Source organism: Narcine bancroftii, chromosome 7, assembly GCF_036971445.1.
Source record: "Narcine bancroftii isolate sNarBan1 chromosome 7, sNarBan1.hap1, whole genome shotgun sequence".
NCBI classification, from domain to species: domain Eukaryota; kingdom Metazoa; phylum Chordata; class Chondrichthyes; order Torpediniformes; family Narcinidae; genus Narcine; species Narcine bancroftii.
Window position 1 is genome coordinate 215890505 of NC_091475.1, and position 20780 is coordinate 215911284.

Here is a 20780-nt window from a genome sequence, read left to right on the forward strand (position 1 = left end):
CCTGGACTTCAGGAGCTGAGTTACAGGGAAAGGTTAAACAGGTTAGGACTTTATTCCCTGGAGTGTTGGAGAATGAGGGGAGATTTGATAGAAGTATTTAAAATTATGTGGTGGATAGACAGAATAAATGTTGATACCGTATAGTTCCACGTGTAAATCTACCCTTGAAACTCTCAAAAAAACTCTCAAAACTCAGGAGTTGTTTTATATGCCAGATACAAATAAGCCCTTGAATTCAACTCAAAAATCACTCCACATAGATTTGGGATATAAGACAACCCTTGAAACATCAAAAAAGAGCCCAACATACAACAAAGTTTCTCCAATGTCCTCGCAGCAGCAGGTTGGTAGATTCCTTGGCCACTTCTACAATGTTTATCTTAAAACTCGCTTCATACTTTTGTTGTTTTGCTGGAGGCTCCATGATAAAAATACCTTCCAGCCACATCCAACAGCTCATTCAATGTGATTTTTGGGGGGGATCGTCTTATTCACCCAATATATGATAAAACAGTGAGGCTAAAAATGAGGACCCATCTTATCTGAAGGTAGACTTATATGTCAAAACGTACGGGTAGGCTTGTTCCACTGAAGGTAGATGAGGTATAAACTAGAGGACATGGGTTATGAATGAAAGGGGAAAGGTTAAGGGGAACGGAGGGGAATTTCTTCACACAGAGAGTGATGGGAGTGTGTAAGGAGGGTTTAGTAGTTTTCTAAGGAAAATATGGGTTGACACAACATCAAGAGCTGAAGGGCCTGCACTGTGCTGTAGTCAAATCAAGTTTCTTGTCATCTGATTGCACAAGTACAACCCGATGAAATAATGTTCTCCGGTCCTCAGTGCAAAACACTCAAACAACCAGACATAACGCACATACAGACAAACAATACATATGTAGGACAAGTATTTCATCGAAATAAATAAATTTTATTTCCTTCAAACGAGAGTCCTGGAGGGTTAGTGTGAGCCGTTCCTTTGGTCGTTCAGCGTTCTCACTGCCCGTGGGAAGAAGCTGTTCCTCAGCCTGGTGGTCCTGGCTCTGATCCTCCTGGATCTCTACCCCGACAGAAGCAGTGGAAAGAGGCTGTGTGCAGGGTGGAAGGAGTTCTCATGATTTTGTGTGCCCTCTTCAGACAACAATCCTGGTAGATCATGTTGATAGGGGGAGGGGGAAAGGAGACCCCAATGATCTTTTCTGCCACTCTTATCATCCTGTGGATTGACCTGTAATGTTCTATGTTCTGTAATTACCTGGAAACTTTAGTCATATTGTCTCTATTTTCTTTTACAGCCACCAGTTCGGGGTCCACCTGGAACTACAACTAGCCAGGCCTTTGCTGTTGACCTGCCACAAAGTTTCTGCTCTGCCGATTCTTTTAGTCCCTTTAACTCATCATCTTCAAGTGATTGCGGCATATCCATGGGTATGTAATGTTTTTTCCTGTGGGCGAAGCAGAATTACCACTTGTTGGTCGTGCAGAAAAAACTGTACACTGTGTATATATGTAACTAATAGAGTACTGTAAGGCTGACTTCCAGGCCAAACATTTTGGCAGTTTCCGCAAAGCAGGACGTCAAGCGCTGAAGAGCTGGCTCTGAATGGGCAACTAAAGCGGCATCATCTGCAAAGAGTAGTTCACGGACAAGTTTCTCTTGTGTCTTGGTGTGAGCTTGCAGGCGCCTCAGATTGAAGAGGTCCTCCATCAGCCAGCTCCCCACCATGACTACCAGCCCCCCCACATCTCCATCGGGCACACAAAACTCAAAACGGTCAACCAGTTTACCTATCTCGGCTGCACCATTTCATCAGATGCAAGGATCGACAATGAGATAGACAACAGACTCGCCAAGGCAAATAGCGCCTTTGGAAGACTACACAAAAGAGTCTGGAAAAACAACCAACTGAAAAACCTCACAAAGATAAGCGTATACAGAGCCGTTGTCATACCCACACTCCTGTTCGCCTCCGAATCATGGGTCCTCTACCGGCACCACCTACGGCTCCTAGAACGCTTCCACCAGCGTTGTCTCCGCTCCATCCTCAACATCCATTGGAGCGCTCACACCCCTAACGTCGAGGTACTCGAGATGGCAGAGGTCGACAGCATCGAGTCCACGCTGCTGAAGATCCAGCTGCGCTGGATGGGTCACGTCTCCAGAATGGAGGACCATCGCCTTCCCAAGATCGTATTATATGGCGAGCTCTCCACTGGCCACCGTGACAGAGGTGCACCAAGTCCCGCATCGGACTGGTCAGCCACAAACGAGCCTGCAGCTGACGTGGACTTTTTACCCCCTCCACAAATCTTCGTCCGCGAAGCCAAGCCAAAGAAAAGAGTACTGTAAACAGATAACAAATGTAAACGAACTGACTGTGCAATACAGAGAGAATTAAAAAAATCAATAACATGCTCAAGTAAGAGACCTTAAATGAGTCCCTGATTGAATTTGTCATTGACGAGTCTGATGGTGGAGGGGGAGCAGCTGTTCCTGAACCTGGTGATGCGAGTCTTGTGGCACCGATACCCTTTCCTGATGGCAGCAGCGAAAACAGAGCACTGTTGAGGGATTAGCCATTCAGATCAGGTTTCACATTTATTGTTCATACATGACATCACATACAACCCTGAGATTCTTTTTCCTGTGGTCCAGGCAGAGTTACCACTAATTGGTAGTGCAAAAAAAAATGTTCCCAGTGTATACATGCAAATGAGTAAAGAACTAAACAGATAATAGTCAAAGGGGTTGAAAAAAGGAGAGACTCAGCAGGTAGCAGTTGATTGGGTAATCGAGTTGAACAGTTGAAGACAAAGGGAGCCAGCGGTCATCATCGAGTGGACTGAATCAGAGTGGTGAGGCTTTGGCTCAAAAGGCTTCGTTGAGAACAGGTAAGAGGTGAGGAATAGTCAGATTTGGGTCAGAAAGGGCCACCTTAAAAAGGATTTAGCAGGTAAGGGCAGGTTTTAGATATATATTTTGTTCATCTAGTCATAGAGAAAATGGCAGCCAAGGCAGGAGAACGCTCCTCTCGCAGAATGTCGGTGTCAGGGAAGCCAGCAGGATCCCTGACCACTTCATATCTGTGGGATGTGCATCCAGCTGTGACTTCTGACAAATTGAGTTAAGGAATTGGATTTGGAATTGGATGAACTCTGGATCATTCAGGAGGGAGAGGGGGTGATAGACAGGGACACCATCGCACCTAGGAGGCAGGAGGAGGGTAGATGGGTGACAATCAGTAGAAGGAAAGGGAAAGGCAGACAGTGCAGGGACCCCCTGTGACTCTTCCCCCAATAACAAGTAGACCATTTTGGATACTGTTGTGGGGGGAAATGACTTACCAGGGACAAGCCACGGAGATGTGGTCCTGTGGCTAAGAAGGGAATGGAGGAGAAGAGGAGAACTGTAGTGATAGGAGATTCCATAGTGTAGAATCAGAATTTATTGTCCTGAATTCGGGGTTTGAGGCAGCGTCACAGAGCAAACATACATATTATAACCATCTTATGGCATAAAAAAAATCATAATGGTAACAGGGCAGGAAAAGTCCGGCTGTGTCTGGGGTTCATTGGTCATTCAGGAATCTGATGGCAGAGGGGGTAGAAGCTGTCCTTGTGCCGCTGAGTGCTCGTCTTTAGGCTCCTGCACCTTTCCCCCAGGGTAGCAGAGTGAAGAGGTGTGGCCTGGGTGGGGGGGTCTTTGAGGAGAGAGGCTGCTTTGTGAAAACACCGCCTCATGTAGACATCCTCGATGGTCCCTGTGATGTTGCAGGCCGAGTTAACAACCCTCTGGAGTTTATTCTTGTCCTAAGAATTGGCGCCTCCGTACCAGGCAGTGATGCAACCAGCCAGAATGCTCTCCACAGTCCACCTGGAGAAGTTTATGAGAGTCTTTGGTGACATAATTAATCTCCTCAGACACCTCACAAAGTATAGCTGCTGGGAAACCTTCTTTGTGATTGCATCAATGTGGAGGTTCACAAGTGGACAGTTTTACCAATAACATTAGTTGGAAGAGTTAATTGTATCAAAATTAATATATTTCCAAGAGTTCAGTACCTCTTTCAAACATTGCCCATTCCGTTAATTACCGTATATTTCGTGGCATAAGACAACTGACGTATAAGTCGACCCCTCCCCCTTTATTTCAGCCTCATTTTATAGTATATCTGGTGTAAATATTGACCCCAATTTTCTGGCTGCCTGAGATGGCCCATTGACCAGCGTTTAAGTTGACCCCTAAAACTTGTGATGCCTGAAATGGGCCGTTGACTGGTGTACACATCGACCGCTATAGATTATGCGGATTGATCTGCTGGGCATTGACTCAAGGTGATTGCCATCATGGAGGCAATCGACACACAGCAATTGCCATCGACACACAGCAATAGGTGACGAGAATATGAAGTGAGCTTTAAGTTGAAAGAGATAGAAATGAACCAAAAAACCAACATGAGAAGTTGGTCAGAGATTGGAGGAAAAAAGAAGGGACTGTAATAAAAATACCAACAAGATCAAGGTTAAATTTGACCAGATCTGGGGCCCGTTCATGTACTATGATCATAATTTGATGACTTCGGCGGTGGGGTGGGGGGGGCTCTGGGGGATTTCTATCCAATGTGCAAGAGCCGATACTCAATTCTTTAAAATGTACTTGCTGGTGACTGTGTTCAGTGGGAGGGGTTAGATTAGTATGGGGGGGGAGAACATTCTTCATTTTTTTTTCTTTTTTTCTTATTTTTGTTTTTTTACAACTGGAAGAGTTGGGTCTATTTAGATAATCACAATGTAGTCATCTGAATATGAGAATATGAGGTGAAATTCTCATAAAGATTTTTCATTTTTTTCAAGAACTGTATAAGACAATTACTCATTCTGTATTACATTATATAAATTATATAATTAATTGATATCTAAACAATATGTCCATGTAATATTTATCTCTATCAAATTAAAAATGTTCTAAAAGAAAAGTGGTGGAAATGTTCTCAGGTGCATCTATTTCAATGCAGGGAGTATTGTAGGAAAGGCAGTCGAGCTTGGTGCATGGATTGGCACGTGTGGTGCAAAGTGTGCTGACCGGCTGCATTATGGTCTGGTATAGGGACACCAATGGCCCTGAGTGTGAACCTCTCCAAAAGGTAGTGGAGTCAGCCCAGGGCATCACAGGCAAAATCCACCCCACTATCGAGAACATCTACGGGGATGTTAGAGAGCAGCAGTGATCATCAAGGATCCACATCACCCAGTATACACACTGTTCTCGCTGCTGCCATCAGGAAAGAGGTATCTATGTCACAAGGCTTGCACCACCAGGTTTAGGAACAGCCATTACGCCTCCACCATCAGACTCCTGAACAACAAACTCATTTAATGATTCTGACATGTGCATTTTACTGAATTCTTTATTCTCTCTGTACTGCATAGTTTGTTTACAGTTCTTTTGATTGTTTACATGTATTAGCTGTGGACAGATTTTTTTGCACTACTAATAAGTGGTAATTCTGCCTTGCCCCCAGGAAAAGGAATCACAGGGCTGTATGTGATGTCATGTACGTCTTCTGACAATAAATCTGAAATCTGAATGGCAATGCTTTGCTTCTGGCATTTGGAGCAATGAATGTCAGGGAGTGTCATTTCCAGTGGAAACTAACACAGCTTTGGACAATTCTGACACTGCATTTAAAGTTTCCATCCTCATGCAGCAGAACCCATCATTAATTTTCATCAATTATTATGGTTATTTGTAGAGAAATGGAAAGGTGATAATGAATACATTTTTATTCTTCTGAAGTTATTTTTTTTTTTTTTTTTTTTTTTTTTTTTTTTTTTTTTTTTTTAATTTTTTATTTTTCACACCATAAATCACAATAGCCATGATATACACTTTTTCTTTTCCACACATTTACAGTGACTTTTTCTCCCTCCCCCCTCCCTCCTCCCAAGCCACCCCCCCATCCCTCCCCCCTCTCATCCATTTTAGTTATACAATCTAGGTTGCATTAATTCAGTTAGACAATGTTGTCATTCAACAAAAATACACCAGAAATTCTACTGAGTCCATTTTTTTCTTCTCTTCTCCTTCCATCAACTTAGGTAATGTTTGTTCCCGGTAGGTTTTCGCTATTGTATTTAATGTAAGGCTCCCATACTTGTTCGAATATTTCAATATTATTTCTTAAACTATATGTTATTTTTTCTAATGGAATACATTTATTCATTTCTATATACCATTGTTGTATTTTCAAATTATCTTCCAATTTCCAGGTTGACATAATACATTTTTTTGCTACAGCTAGGGCTATCTTAACAAATCTTTTTTGTGCATCCTCCAAGTCAATTCCAAATTCTTTATTTTTTATGTTACTTAGGAGAAAGATCTCTGGATTCTTTGGTATATTGTTTTCTGTTATTTTATTTAATATCTGATTGAGATCATCCCAAAATTTTTCTACTCTCTCACATGTCCAGATTGCATGAATTGTTGTTCCCCTTTCTTTTTTACATCGAAAACATCTATCAGATACTGTTGGGTCCCATTTATTTAACTTTTGCGGTGTAATGTATAGTCTGTGTAACCAATTATATTGTATCATACGCAGCCTCGTATTTATTGTATTTCTCATCGTTCCAGAGCATAACTTCTCCCATGTTTCCTTTTTTATCTTTATATTTAAATCTTGTTCCCATTTTTGTTTAGTTTTACCATTTGTTTCCTCATTTTCCTTTTCTTGCAGTTTAATATACATATTTTTTATAAATCTTTTGATTAACATTGTATCTGTAATCACATATTCAAGGTTACTTCCCTCTGGTAAACTCAAGTTGCTTCCTAATTTATCTTTCAAGTAGGATCTCAGTTGGTAATATGCCAGCGCTGTATCTCCCGTTATATTGTACTTATCTCTCATTTGTTCAAAGGATAAGAATCTACTTCCTGAAAAACAATTTTCTATTCTTTTAATCCCTTTTTTTTCCCATTTTCTAAAGGCAAGGTTGTCTATTGTAAAAGGGAGTAGCTTATTTTGCGTCAATATTAGTTTTGGTATTTGGTAATTTATTTTATTTCTTTCTACATGTATCTTCTTCCATATATTGAGGAGATGGTGTAATACTGGAGAAGTTCTATGTTGTACCAATTTTTCGTCCCATTTATATAATATGTGTTCAGGTATCTTTTCCCCTATTTTATCTAATTCTAGTCTCGTCCAGTCTGGTTTTTCCCTTGTTTGATAAAAATCTGATAGGTACCTTAATTGTGCGGCTCTATAATAATTTTTGAAGTTTGGCAATTGTAAGCCTCCTTGTTTATACCATTCTGTTAATTTGTCTAGTGCTATCCTCGGTTTCCCCCCTCTCCATAAAAATCTCCTTATTATTTTCTTTAACTCTTTGAAGAATTTTTCTGTCAGTTGTATTGGCAATGCCTGAAATAAGTATAGTATCCTTGGAAAAATGTTCATTTTAATACAGTTTATCCTTCCTATCAGTGTTAGTGGTAGCTCTTTCCAATGCTCTAAATCGTCCTGTAGTTTTTTCATTAGTGGATTGTAATTGAGTTTATATAATTGGCCTAGATTTTTGTTTATTTGCACACCTAGGTATCTTATTGCCTGCGTTTGCCATCTGAATGGGGATTCCTCCTTAAATTTTGAGAAATCCGCGTTATTCATAGGCATTGCTTCACTTTTATTTACGTTTATCTTGTATCCCGACACTTCTCCATATTCCTTCAATTTCTTATATAGTTCTTTTATTGATAGTTCTGGTTCTGTTAAGTACACTATCACATCATCCGCAAACAGACTGATTTTATATTCCCTGTCTTTTATTTTTATTCCTTTTATATTATTATCTCTTCTTATCGATTCTGCTAGTGGTTCTATAGCTAGCGCAAACAATAATGGTGATAGTGGGCATCCCTGCCGCGTTGACCTGCTTAAGTTAAATTGCTTTGATACATGTCCATTTACTGTCACTTTCGCTAGCGGTCCCTTATATAATGCTTTAATCCAATTAATATACTTCTCCGGTAAACTGAATTTTTGCAATACTTTGAACAAGTAATTCCATTCTACTCTGTCGAAGGCCTTCTCTGCGTCTAAAGCAACTGCTACTGCCGGTGCTTTATTTCCTTCTACTGCATGAATTAAGTTAATAAATTTACAAATATTGTCTGTTGTGCGTCTTTTTTTGATAAATCCAGTTTGGTCTAAATTTACCATTTTCGGTACCTGTTCTGCTAATCTGTTCGCTAATAGTTTAGCTATTATCTTATAATCTGTGTTTAGCAAAGATATTGGTCTATATGACGCTGGTGAGAGTGGATCTTTCCCTTGTTTTAGTATCACTGTAATTATTGCTGTTTTACATGAATCTGGTAAGTTTTGTGTCTCATCAATCTGGTTGATTACATCCAGGAGGGGCGGTATTATTAGGTCTTTAAATGTTTTGTAGAATTCTATTGGGAGTCCATCCTCTCCTGGTGTCTTGTTATTTGGTAAATTTTTTATTATCTCTTGTATTTCTACTGTTCCAAATGGTTCTGTTAATTTATTTTGTTCCTCTATTTGTAGTTTTGGTAGTTCAATTTTAGTCAAAAATTCATCTATTTTCCCTTCTTTCCCTTCGTTTTCGGTTCGGTATAATTGTTCATAGAATTCTCTGAAGTTTTCCTTAATTTCTTTTGGATTATATGTAATTTGTTTGTCTTTTTTCCTTGTTGCCAATACCGTTTTCTTAGTTTGCTCTGTCTTAAGCTGCCATGCTAGGATTTTGTGTGTTTTTTCCCCTAGTTCATAATATTTCTGTTTTGTCTTCATTATATTCTTCTCCACCTTATATGTTTGTAATGTTTCATATTTTATTTTTTTATCCGCCAATTCTCTTCTTTTGGTTGTATCTTCCTTTATTGCTAATTTTTTTTCTATGTTTATTATTTCCCTTTCCAACTGCTCTGTTTCCTGATTATAGTCCTTCTTCATCTTGGTTGCATAACTTATTATTTGCCCTCTAATGAATGCTTTCATTGCGTCCCATAGTATAAACTTATCTTCCACTGATTCCGTATTTACTTCAAAGTACATTTTTAATTGTTTTTCAATAAATTCTCTAAAATCCTGTCTTTTAAGTAGCATGGGGTTTAATCTCCATCTATACATTCTTGGAGGGATGTCTTCTAGCTCTATTGCCAATAACAGGGGTGAGTGGTCCGATAATAGTCTAGCTTTATATTCCGTTTTCCTAACTCTCCCTTGTATGTGGGCTGATAACAGGAATAGGTCTATCCTTGAGTATGTTTTATGTCTAGTCGAGTAGTATGAGTATTCCTTTTCTTTTGGGTTTTGTTTCCTCCATATGTCCACAAGTTTCATTTCTTGCATTGATTTAATTATAAATTTGGTTACTTTGTTCTTCCTGTTAATTTTTTTCCCCGTTTTATCCATATTTGGATCCAAATTCAGATTGAAATCCCCTCCTATTAGTATGTTCCCTTGCGTATTAGCTACCTTCAAAAAGATATCTTGCATAAACTTTTGATCTTCTTCGTTAGGTGAATATATATTAAGTAGATTCCAAAGCTCTGAATATATCTGACATTTTATCATAACATATCTCCCTGCTGGATCTATTATTTCCTCTTCTATTTTAAATGGCACATTTTTGCTAATTAATATAGCCACTCCTCTTGCTTTTGAATTATACGATGCTGCTGTTACATGTCCTACCCAATCTCTCTTTAATTTCTTGTGCTCCAATTCAGTTAAATGTGTTTCTTGGACAAATGCTATATCTATTTTTTCCTTTTTCAGTAAATTTAGTAGTTTCTTCCTTTTAATTTGGTTATGTATTCCATTAATATTTAGAGTCATATAGTTCAGCGTAGCCATTTTATATTTTGTTTATCTTCTCTTTCCGTTTTTCCATCATTACCTTTCCTCCTTTTCCATTTCTGTTTTCTTATTTTCAACTCTTTACCAGACAACATTCCTACAACATCCAACATTTTCCTTATTCTCCTATTTCTATCTTCTTTATCCCCAATCTCCCCTTCCCCTCCTGAGTTGCCCTTTATCCCTTGTCGGACAACCACATCTCCCCTCTCCATTTGGATTTGCGAATCCACTCGCAAGCGTCAACTGATTTTGCAGTGACCGCTCTTTTCCCCCCACCCAGCCCCCCCCAGAAAAGATTTCGTTTTTTATATGTCACAAAGGTCACTCTTTTAGTTCCCTCCTTATTCTCTCTATTCCATTACCTTCCCTTATTAATTCTTGTCTATACTTTCTATGTTTTCCTCTAATTACAGATACTTTCACATATGCCCGTTGTCTCTATTCACTCTTATACCTCTTTACCCGCATACATATCAATCGTGGTCATTTTTACCCTCCTTACCCGTCTTCATCCCTCAGTCTATTTTTGTCTTTACCCACATACATATCAATCGTGATAATTTTTGCTCTCATTACCCGTCTTCATCCCTCAGTCTATTTTTGTAATTGTTCTGCAAATTTTCGTGCTTCTTCTGGATCCGAGAATAGTCTGTTTTGTTGTCCTGGAATAAATATTTTCAATACCGCAGGATGCTTCAGTGTAAATTTATATCCTTTCTTCCATAAAATCGCTTTTGCTGCATTGAACTCTTTTCTCTTCTTTAGGAGTTCAAAGCTTATATCTGGATAAATGAAGATTTTTTGCCCTTTATACTCCAGTGGTTTGTTGCCCTCTCTTACTTTTTCCATTGTCTTCTCCAGCACCTTTTCTCTTGTAGTATATCTTAGGAATTTTACTACAATAGATCTTGGTTTTTGTTGTGGTTGTGGTTTAGGGGCCAATGCTCTATGTGCCCTTTCTATTTCCATTTCTTGCTGTAGTTCTGGACATCCTAGGGCCTTAGGGATCCATTCTTTTATAAACTCCCTCATATTCTTGCCTTCTACATCTTCCTTAAGGCCCACTATCTTTATGTTATTTCTTCTGTTATAATTTTCCATTATATCTATTTTTTGGGCTAGTAATTCTTGTGTCTCTTTAGTTTTTTTATTAGATTCCTCCAATTTCTTTTTTAAGTCTTCTACCTCCATTTCTGCTGCTATTGCCCGTTCTTCCATCTTGTCCATTTTTTTCCCCATTTCTGTTAAGGTCATATCCATTTTATTTATTTTCTTTTCTGTGTTGTTTATTCTTCTTCTTAAATCATTGAATTCCTGTGTTTGCCATTCTTTAAATGACTCCATGTATCCTCTAACAAGAGCAAGTACCTCCTTTACCTTGCCTATCTTTTCTTCTTCTATTTCCCTGTACTCTTCCTCTTCCTCTTCTTCTTCCTCTAGGTTGACCATCTGTTGTTTCTTTGCTGCCCTTTCCTCCTCTTCTTTCTTGTTTCCATTGTCTTCTGTGGTGTCTTCTTGCTGCAGGTGTTCTGCAGCTGTCGTTGCCGGCTGTGGAGATCGACTCCCCAGCTGGTCCCCCCTCCCGTCGGTGTGTTTTTTTGTATGCGCATCGCGCATGCGCGAAGAGTCGCGCATGCGCGGTTGCGCACTTTTACTCGGCTCTGTGAGCCATTGTTGTAGTTCTTTTTCTACCGACCTGAGGTAGTGGGGTCTTCTCTCCACAGCGGGCCTCTTCGGACAGGTAAGGCCTTCACCTTTTTCCTCCGTTGTCTTCTCTTCCTCTCTTCTTTCCGTTGATTTTGATTTTTCTCCTTTTGTCTCCATCTTCTTTCCACCTTTATATTCACTTTTCTTTAACTTGTATTTCTGTGCCTTTGTATTTTCTCTCGTTTTTCCCGACTTTTCTGGAGAGGGCTGGAGTTCACCGTCCGGCCACTACTCCATCACGTGACTCCTCTTCTTCTGAAGTTATTGATGTACAAATAATGTAAATATGGTGGACAGTTTTTTAAATTTCAACATAGATGTACAGCATGGTAACAGGCCCTTTCAGGCAATGAGATAATGCCGCCCAATTACACCCAATCGATTCAGCCCCTGGAATGCCTTGAAGGGTGAGAGGAAACTGGAGCACTCGGAGGGAAACCCACGCAGGTCACGGGGCGAACGTACAAACTCTTCATGGACAGCGCCTGCTTTGAACCTGGGTCACTGATGCTAAACCGGCATTTGGCTAACCGCTCCGCCCTAATGGGCTATTAATTGTTATTTTAAATAGATTCGAGGATGTTGTAGTGGATTTGGATGGAAAATGATACCTACTGTACTGTTCCTTCTAATTTATCCAGATACCTGTGTATCTCAGATAACCACCTCCCACATCTTTGGGATACATCAGGATGACAGTCAGAATTCCAAGGATGGTGTGGGTCTCACCATGCTACCTCATCTTGCTGACCTCGTCAGTTACAGCATACAGAAAGTCATCGGCTTTGCAAAGGCCATTCCTGGATTCAGGTACATTTTTATTCTCGCTATTCTGTGCAATTATTGCCCCCGTAAACTTAACCAGTAAACGTGAAGCTTGAAGGGAAGGTGCAATGTTGGAGAGACTGGACGCAGACTGGGAGATTGCTTCATTGAGCACCTGGACTTTATCTGCTGCAATAGCGTGGATCTCCCACTCATTTCAATTACCCACCCTGTTCCCTTGCTGACATGTCCTACACTGCCAGACTGAGACCACCTGCAATATTGAGTAACCACACCTTGTCTTCCAACTGGGCACCCTCCAAACGGAGGGTATTAATATAAACATCTCACGTTTTCACGAAACCACCCCCCATCTCAATTCTTTCCCCGTCGTCTCTCCCTTCCCTGTGTCTTTTTGCACAAACATGATCGATTCTGACCTTGTCCCATATCATATCCAATGAGCCCCTTTTGTTGGTCTGGATTCCTCCCCCAGCCGGCACTGTCTGAATTCTGAGACTTTCGGAGATTTCCTGTTTCTGGCTCATTCTGCTTATTCCTTGAAGAAGGGCTCAGGCCGAAACATCGGCAAAATATCTTTGTCTCCTATGGATGCTGAAAAGACCGGCTGATTTCCTCCAGCATTTCAGTGTGTTGTTACTACAATTACAATGTCTGCAGACTTTCATGTTTCATCTAATATCCAGTTGACAATGCAGTTTGCCAGATTGAATCAAGGAACACATACATGCCATTACCACAGGAAAACTAGTAACAAACCATATCAGAGAGAAATTAGTTTCTGATGGACAAAAAATGCTGCAGTATTGAAAATTGTATTAACCTGGAGTTGAGCAATTTTGCGCATGTTTTCAATCTCAAGCCAAGTCAAGTTATTGTCATCTGATTATACAAGTACAATCCAACAAAATAGCGTTCTCCGGTCTTCGGTGCAAAACACACAGACACACAACCAGACAACACACACACAGACAAATAATACACATGCGACTGCACTTCTTGAGAAGACTGAAGTGGGCAAGGCTACCGGCCTCCTTGAGGTCAACCTTCTACAGGAGCTCTATCGAGAGCATCCTGGCCGGCTCCATCACTTGTGATATGGTGGCTGCAGAGAAATGGATCGGAGATCAATCCACAGGAGCATAAGGGTGGCAGAGAAGATCATTAGAATCTCCCTCCCGCCCCCATGGACATGACCTACCGGGATCGTTGTCTGAAGAGGGTGCACAAAATCACACATGAGCTGCTCCCGTCAGGGAAGAGATACAGGAGTATCAGAGCCAGGCTGAGAAACAGCTTCTTCCCACGGGCAGTGAGATGCTATGGGAGCCTTACATATTGACAGGGATTCCCATACTGTGAAAGGGCTGGATGGTTTGGAGTTTGTCAAATGTGTTCCGGAAATCTATATAGAGGTCCCAAATAGAGAGAGTTCAGTACTGGATCTCCCATTAGGTCAGGAGACAGAATTATGTGTAGGGGAACATTTTGGGTCCAGCAATCATAATGCCTAGTTTTAAGTTAATTGGGATAGGTTATTTTTTGGCAAGGATGTGTGAGGTAAGTGGAGAATCTTCAAAGGTGAAATTTTGAAAGTACAGGGTTTGTATATTTCTGTCAGGATGTGTGGTGGTCCACCACCGGCCTACTGCAGGGGGCAACCTCTGTACCTGCAGGAGTGTAAGGGGACAGGACAACACCTGGCCAGCTGTCAATCAATCGGCGTGAATGGATCAAGCCCCACCCGGTCGGGTGTCAATCACCTTCCGAGATATAAGCCTGCGCTGGCCTCCCGAGGCCTCACTCAGAGTTGATGCTGCCACAGCCAGCCTGGCTCTGTGGAAGACTTTGTGGATTAAAGCCTGTTGTTCAGTCTTTATCTTTGTGTGTGTCTGATTCTGGCTAACAGTGCACCACAGGATGAAAGCCAATGTTAGCAGGCAGAGGGAACCTTGGTTTCGAAGGATATTGGGGATCTGGTTTGGAAAAAGAGAGAGGTATATAATAGGTATCGGCAACACGGAGCAAATGAGGTACAGGAGGAGTATAAAAAATGCAAGAAAACCTCAAGAAAGAAATCAGAGAGAGTAAAAGAAGATGTGAGGTGTCTTTGGCGACAACTTGAAGGAAAATCTTGAGAGTTTCTACAGGGATATTAAGAATAAAAGGATAGTAAAGGACAAAACTGGTCCCCTTAAAGATCAGTGGTCGCCTTTGTCTGGAGCCAAAATAGATGGGGGGGGAGGGGATCTTAAATGTTTTATTCATCAGTGTTCACTCAGGAAAAGGGCAGAGTCATCAGTGGTCGGGAAATTATTGGAAGGAGTTCCATGAGATCAGATGTACAGGGTACAATTATTTGGAGAGCCAGGGACTAATTAGGGACAGTCAACATGACTTTGTGCATGGTAGGTCATGTTTAACCAATCCTAGAGTTTTTCAAGGAGATTACCAGGAAAGTTGACGAAGGAAAGGCTGTGGATCTTGTCTATATTTGACAAGGTCATAGAAGGTTAGTCAGGAAGGTTCAGTGCTCAGTATTCATGGTGAATTAGTGAACTGAATTTGACAATGGCTTGATAGGAGAAGCCAGAGAGTAGTGGTGGATGGTTGCTTCTCAGACTGGAGGCCTGTGACTAGTGGTGTTGCCTCAGGGATCGGTGCTGGGACCATTGTTTGTCATCTATATCAATGATCTGGATGATAATGTGGAAAATTGGATCAGCAAGTTTGCAGATGACACTAAGATTGGAGGTGTTATGGTCAGCAAAGAAAGTTTTCAAAGCTTGCAGAGGGATCTGGACAAGCTGATAAAATGGGCTGAAAAATGGCAGATGGAATTTAATACAGACAAGTATGAGGTGTTGTATTTTGAAAGGACAAACCAAGAAAAGACGTACACGGTAAATGGGTGGAAACTGAGGAGTGCGGTAGAACAGAGGGATCTGGGAATACAGATGCAAAATTCCCTGAAAGTGATGTCACAGGTGGACAAGGTTGTAAAGAGAGTTTTTGGTATCTTGGCCTTCATTAATCAAAGCATTGAGTACAGGAGTTGGGATATTACGGTAACATTGTATAAGACATTGGTGAGGCCAAATTTGGAGTATTGTGTGAAGTTTTAGTCACCTAACAACAGGAAAGATATCAATAAGTTAGAAAGAATGCAGAGAAGATTTACTGGGAAGTTGCCCAGGCTTCAGGTATTGAGTTACAGGGAAAGGTTAAACAGGTTAGAACTTTATTCCCTGGATTGTAGAAGAATGAGGGGAGATTTTATCAAGGTAATTAAAAGTATGAGGGAGATAGAGTAAATGTTGGTCGGCTTTTTCCACTGAGGGCAGGTGAGAAACAAATCAGAGGACCCAGGTTAAGAGTGAAAGGGGAAAAGTTTAGGGGGAACATGAGGGGAAACTTCTTTGCATAGAGAGTGGGAGGGGGGTGTGGAACGAGCTGCCAGTGAAGTAAATGCCAGCCAAATTTTAACATTGAAGAAGAATTTGGACAAGTACATTGATGGGAAGGGTGTGGAGGGCTATGGGCTGGGTGCAGGTCAGTGGGACTAGTAAAAAAAATGGTTTGGCACAGACTAGAAGGCACAACAATGGCCTGTTAATGTGCTGTAATTGTTGTATGGTTCTATGTATTCTTTGTCTCTATGTGTGCTGTGTCTGGTTGTGTGTCTGCATGTTTTGCACTGAAGACCGGAGAACGCTGTTTTGTTGGATTGTACTTGTACAATCAGATGACAATAAACTTGACTACTTTGCCCAAGCAGGCCACGGCTACTCTCAGCTTGCTCACCTCAGGACCATTCCAGGGTCTTACTGCGGCCACATCTCACAGTTTTGCTGCATTTGGAAGATCTGCTGACCTTTATAGTTAAAGGGAGGAGACTTCCATCTACTTTCGCTCCAACCCCAAGGAACAGGTTGAGTAGATCAGGTTAAGTTAAAGGGAGGAGACTTCCATCTACTTTCGCTCCAACCCCAAGGAACAGCTTGAGTAGATCAGGTTAAGTTAAAGGGAGGAGACTTCCATCTACTTTCGCTCCAACCCCAAGGAACAGGTTGAGTGGATCAGGTTAAGTTAAAGGGAGGAGACTTCCATCTACTTTCGCTCCAGCCCCAAGGAACAGGTTGAGTAGATCAGGTTAAGTGAACGTATTCATAGACACCTGCCTGGCAATTTCTTGCCAAGAAGATCTGGCTTTAGCACTGTATGCTCTCCAGAGCCTCTTTCCACAACTAACATGTGTCCAATGTGCTCTGTACTTCAACATAATGTTCAGATCCCTCAGACTGCTCTCCTGGGACCAATCTCATATCCATCTCCCAAACATGCAGAGGTAAAAAGGTAAAAACACAAAGCTGGAGAAACACAGAAGATCAAACAGTGTCCTTTATCTTTCTTTGGCTTGGCTTCGCAGACGAAGATTTATGGAGGGGTATATAGCAAAGATAAAGATACATAACCAATATTTTGGTCTTGAGCCCTTCATTAAGGTACAGAAGTGAGTCTGGGTGAGGACATGGTCATAGAACTTGAGAGCAGCAGGGATTACAGACAGGGAGCAGTGGGAGAGAATCCCACAGAACTCCCTTCGGAGAGCAAAGGATAATTTCTGGGAAGGCATCCCTCAAAGAAATATCATAGAGTTTCATTTACTCCTGTGACTGTTCCCCTCTTATACTGATTTAGATACTGTTGTGGGGGACAATCTACCCGGGACAAGACAAGGTGGTCACGTCTCTGGCACAGAGGCTGGCCCCCCAGCTCAGAAGAGGAGAGCGATGTTAATTCGGGACTCATTGGTTAAGAGATTAGATAGGAGATTCTGTAAACAAGAACAAGGCTCCCAGGTGCCACAGTCATGGACATCTCTGATTGAGTTCATAGAATTCTGGAGGGAGAGGACGAGCAGTCAGATGTCGTGGTCCACATGGGAACCGATGACATAGATAGGAGTGGGGACGAGGTCCTGAGGAGAGAATATAAGGAGTTAAGAAAGAAGATAAAAAGCAAGACATCAGGATCACTGCTTCTGTCACACATCAGAGAGGGTAGTAACAGAGAGTTGTGGCAGATGAACGCATGGCTGAAGAGTTGGTGGAGGGACCCTTAGGAGCAGATCAGCAGGTAAATTTTGGAATGGTGGGAAATACAGGGTTGTAGTTATGGGTGATTTCAACTTCCCTAATATTGACTGGCATCTCCTGACTGCAAGAGGGAGAGATGGGGCTGAATTTGTCAGGTGTGTTCAAGAAGGATTTCTGACACCGTGTGTGGACCAGCTGACTAGAGGAGAGGCCACACTGGATCTGGTTCTGGGGGGATGAACCTGGTAAGGGGGCAGACCTCTCAGTAGGGGAGAGTGACCACAACCCTTAGCTTCAACATAGCAAAAGAAAAGGATATAAACAGTCAAAATGGGGAAGTGTTTAACTGGGGAAGGAATAATTACAATCAGACAAGGCAGGAATGAGTGAGAGTAAAATGGAAACAGATGTTCAAGGTGAAAGCACAGAAGTAACGTGGAGGAAGTTTAGGGACCATTTGTACTGGGTTCAGGACAGGTTTGTCCACTGGAACAGGGAAAAGATGGTAGGAAAAGGGAACTGTGGCTGACAAACCAGGTCAGGCAACAAGTCAAGAGGAAGAAGGAAGCAAATATTAGATATTGGAAACAGCAAGGGCTCATGAGAAGTAAATAGCAGCCAGGAAGAAGCTTAAGAGAGGACTTAGGAGAGATCAAAGGGGGCACGAGAAGGCCCTGGCTTGTAGGATTATGGAGAACCCCCAGGTGCTCTATGCATATGTGAAGGACAGAAGGATGATGATAATGAAGGTGGGGCCACTAAAGGATAAAAGAGGCAACATGTGGCTAGAAGTGGAGGAGGTTGGAGAGGTCACAAATTAATACTTTGTGTCAATATTCACAAGGGAAAAGGGACCTTGAACATGATGAGGTCAAAATGGAACTGGCCGGTGGGCTGGACATGGTGGAGATTCAGGAAGGGGAAGTGTTGGATCTTCTTAAAAACATCAAGATTGATGTCCCCGGGGCTGGACGTGATAAACCCCAGGATGCTGTGGGAAGGGAGGGAAGAGAGAGCTGGTGCAGTAACTATGATCTTTGAATCCTCTTTGACTGCAAGAGAGGTGCTGGAGGATTGGAGAATGGCAAATAGAAACATAGAAAATAGGTGTAGGAGGAGGCCCTTCAAGCCTACACCGCCTTTCATTATGATCATGGCTGATCAGTACCCAGTTCCTGACTTTTCCCCATAACCCCTGATCCCCTTGGCCACAAGGGCCAAATCTAACCTACACTTAAATATTGACAGGGAACTGGCCTCAACTACTTCCTGTGACAAAGAATTACACACGTTTACCACTCTCTGAGAGAAGAAATTTTTCCTCATCTCAGTCCTAAAAAAAATTCCCCCTTATCCTTAAACTATGGCCCCTGGTTCTGGTTTTTCCCAGCATTGGAAACAACCTTCCTGCATCTAGTCTGTCTAAACCCTTAAGAATTTTATAAGTTTCTATAAGATTCCCCCTCAATCGTCTAAATTTCAGAGAATACAAGCCTAGTCTATCCAACCTTTCTTCATATGCGAGTCCCTCCATCTCCGGTATCAGCCTAGTGAACCTTCTCTGCACCCCCCTCCAAGCCAAGGATATCCTTCTTCAGATAAGGCGACCAAAACTGTCCGCAGTACTCCAGGTGTGGTCTCACCAAGGCCCTGTGCAGCTGGAGCAGGATCTCCCTACTCCTGGACTCAAATCATCTCGCTATGAACACCAGCATACCATTTGCCCTCCTCACTGCCTGTTGCACCTGCACGCCCACTTTCAGTCCCCTTGTTTAAAAAAGGTAACAGGGAGAATCCTGGGAATTAAAGACCGGTGAGTCTTACGTCAGTGGGTGCAAACCATCGGAGAGGATTCTTAAGGACAGGATCTATGAGAATTTGGAGAAGTCCAGACAAGGTCCCCACGAGAGACTCATCCAGAAAGTCATGAGGTTCGGGATCAGTGGAACTTTGGCTGTGTGGATAAAAAATTGGCTTATAAGAAGAAAGCGGAGAGTAGTAGTGGAAGGAAAATATTCTGTCTGGAGGTTAGTGACTAATGGAGGGTCGTAGGGATCTGTTCTGGGACCCCTGCTCTTTGTGATTTTTATAAATGACCTGGATGAAGAGATGGGTCAATAAGTTTGCAAATGACACAGAGGTTGGAGGAATTGTGGATGGGGCTGAAGCTGTTGAAGATTACACTAGGATATAGACATGATAAAGAGTTGGGCAGAGAAGTGGGAGATGAAGTTCAATCCAGATAAGTGTGAGGTGATGCAGTTTGGAAGGACAGACCAGAAGGCTGAGTACAGGGTTAATGGTCAGTTACTTAACAGTGTGGATGGATGAACAGAGAGATCTTTGAGTTCAAATCCATACAACCCCAAGGTCGCCGTGCAGGTTGATTGGATGGTTAAGAAGGTCTATGGGATAGTGGGATTCATTAATAGGGAAATTGAATTCAGGAGTAAAGAGGTCATGTTCCAACTGAAGCAAAGAAGGGTGAGAGGAGACTTGATAGAGGTCTACAAGGTTATGAGAAGCATAGAGAATGTTGTAATGTGAGCAGTTTTGAAAATGAGGCTAGTTCTGGAGTAAGGGAGGGGTTTTACTTTCTGTCTTGTGTTATTTGCGGTGTGCCTTGTATACAGGTTCGAGACTATGTCCGTATGTTCCAGGGGAAGAAATAATGCCTCTGTAAATATTTGGTTTTACTGTCCCAGTTAAAGTTGTTCTTTTGAGCTTGGAAGTTGTTGAGTGGTCCTTTTTCAAACTAGAAGTTATCACAGATACTGTGGACGGCCAGCACCTTTATCCCAAGGCAGGAACAGCAAACACTGGAGGACAAGTGTACAAAGTGAAGGGAGGGAAGTTTTACACAGAGTCATGGGTGCCTGGAATACCTCGCTGGGGATGGTGGTGGAAGCTGAAACATCAGGAGTATTTAAGAGACTCTGAGACAGTCACATGGATTAAAGAAAAACAGAGGGTATTGGGGTAGGGAGGATTTAGTACTTTTTTTTAAGAAGGAATATATGGTCAGCACAACATTGAGGCATTGAGGATCGAAAGGCCTGTACTGTGCGGTTGTGTTTCACGTTCTATGACGGAAATCGAACACAAAATTCTCCAACCAACATTGGGGCTTGAGCTCTTCATCTTTGCTGTGTAAAGAACACTGACCTGCTGAGTTTCTCCAGCTTTGTGTTTTTCCTTCAACCACGGGATAGAGAGCAGTGGGATTCTCTCCCACTGCTCCCTGTCTATAATCCCTGCTGCTCTCAAGCTCTATGACCATGTCCTCACC

At 42.0% G+C, this 20780-nt stretch overlaps 1 protein-coding gene across 5 annotated transcripts in view; it reads left to right on the forward strand.

Annotated features, from left to right (window-relative positions):
* Positions 1-20780, forward strand: part of LOC138739718 (vitamin D3 receptor-like) — a 334532-nt gene that overhangs the window by 238015 nt on the left and 75737 nt on the right. For all 5 annotated transcript variants that reach the window (XM_069892319.1, XM_069892320.1, XM_069892321.1 and 2 more), the window contains 2 exons: positions 1296-1428; positions 12248-12416. In XM_069892319.1, coding sequence (XP_069748420.1) covers positions 1296-1428; positions 12248-12416 — 302 coding nt within the window. The remainder of the gene's footprint in view (positions 1-1295; positions 1429-12247; positions 12417-20780) is intronic.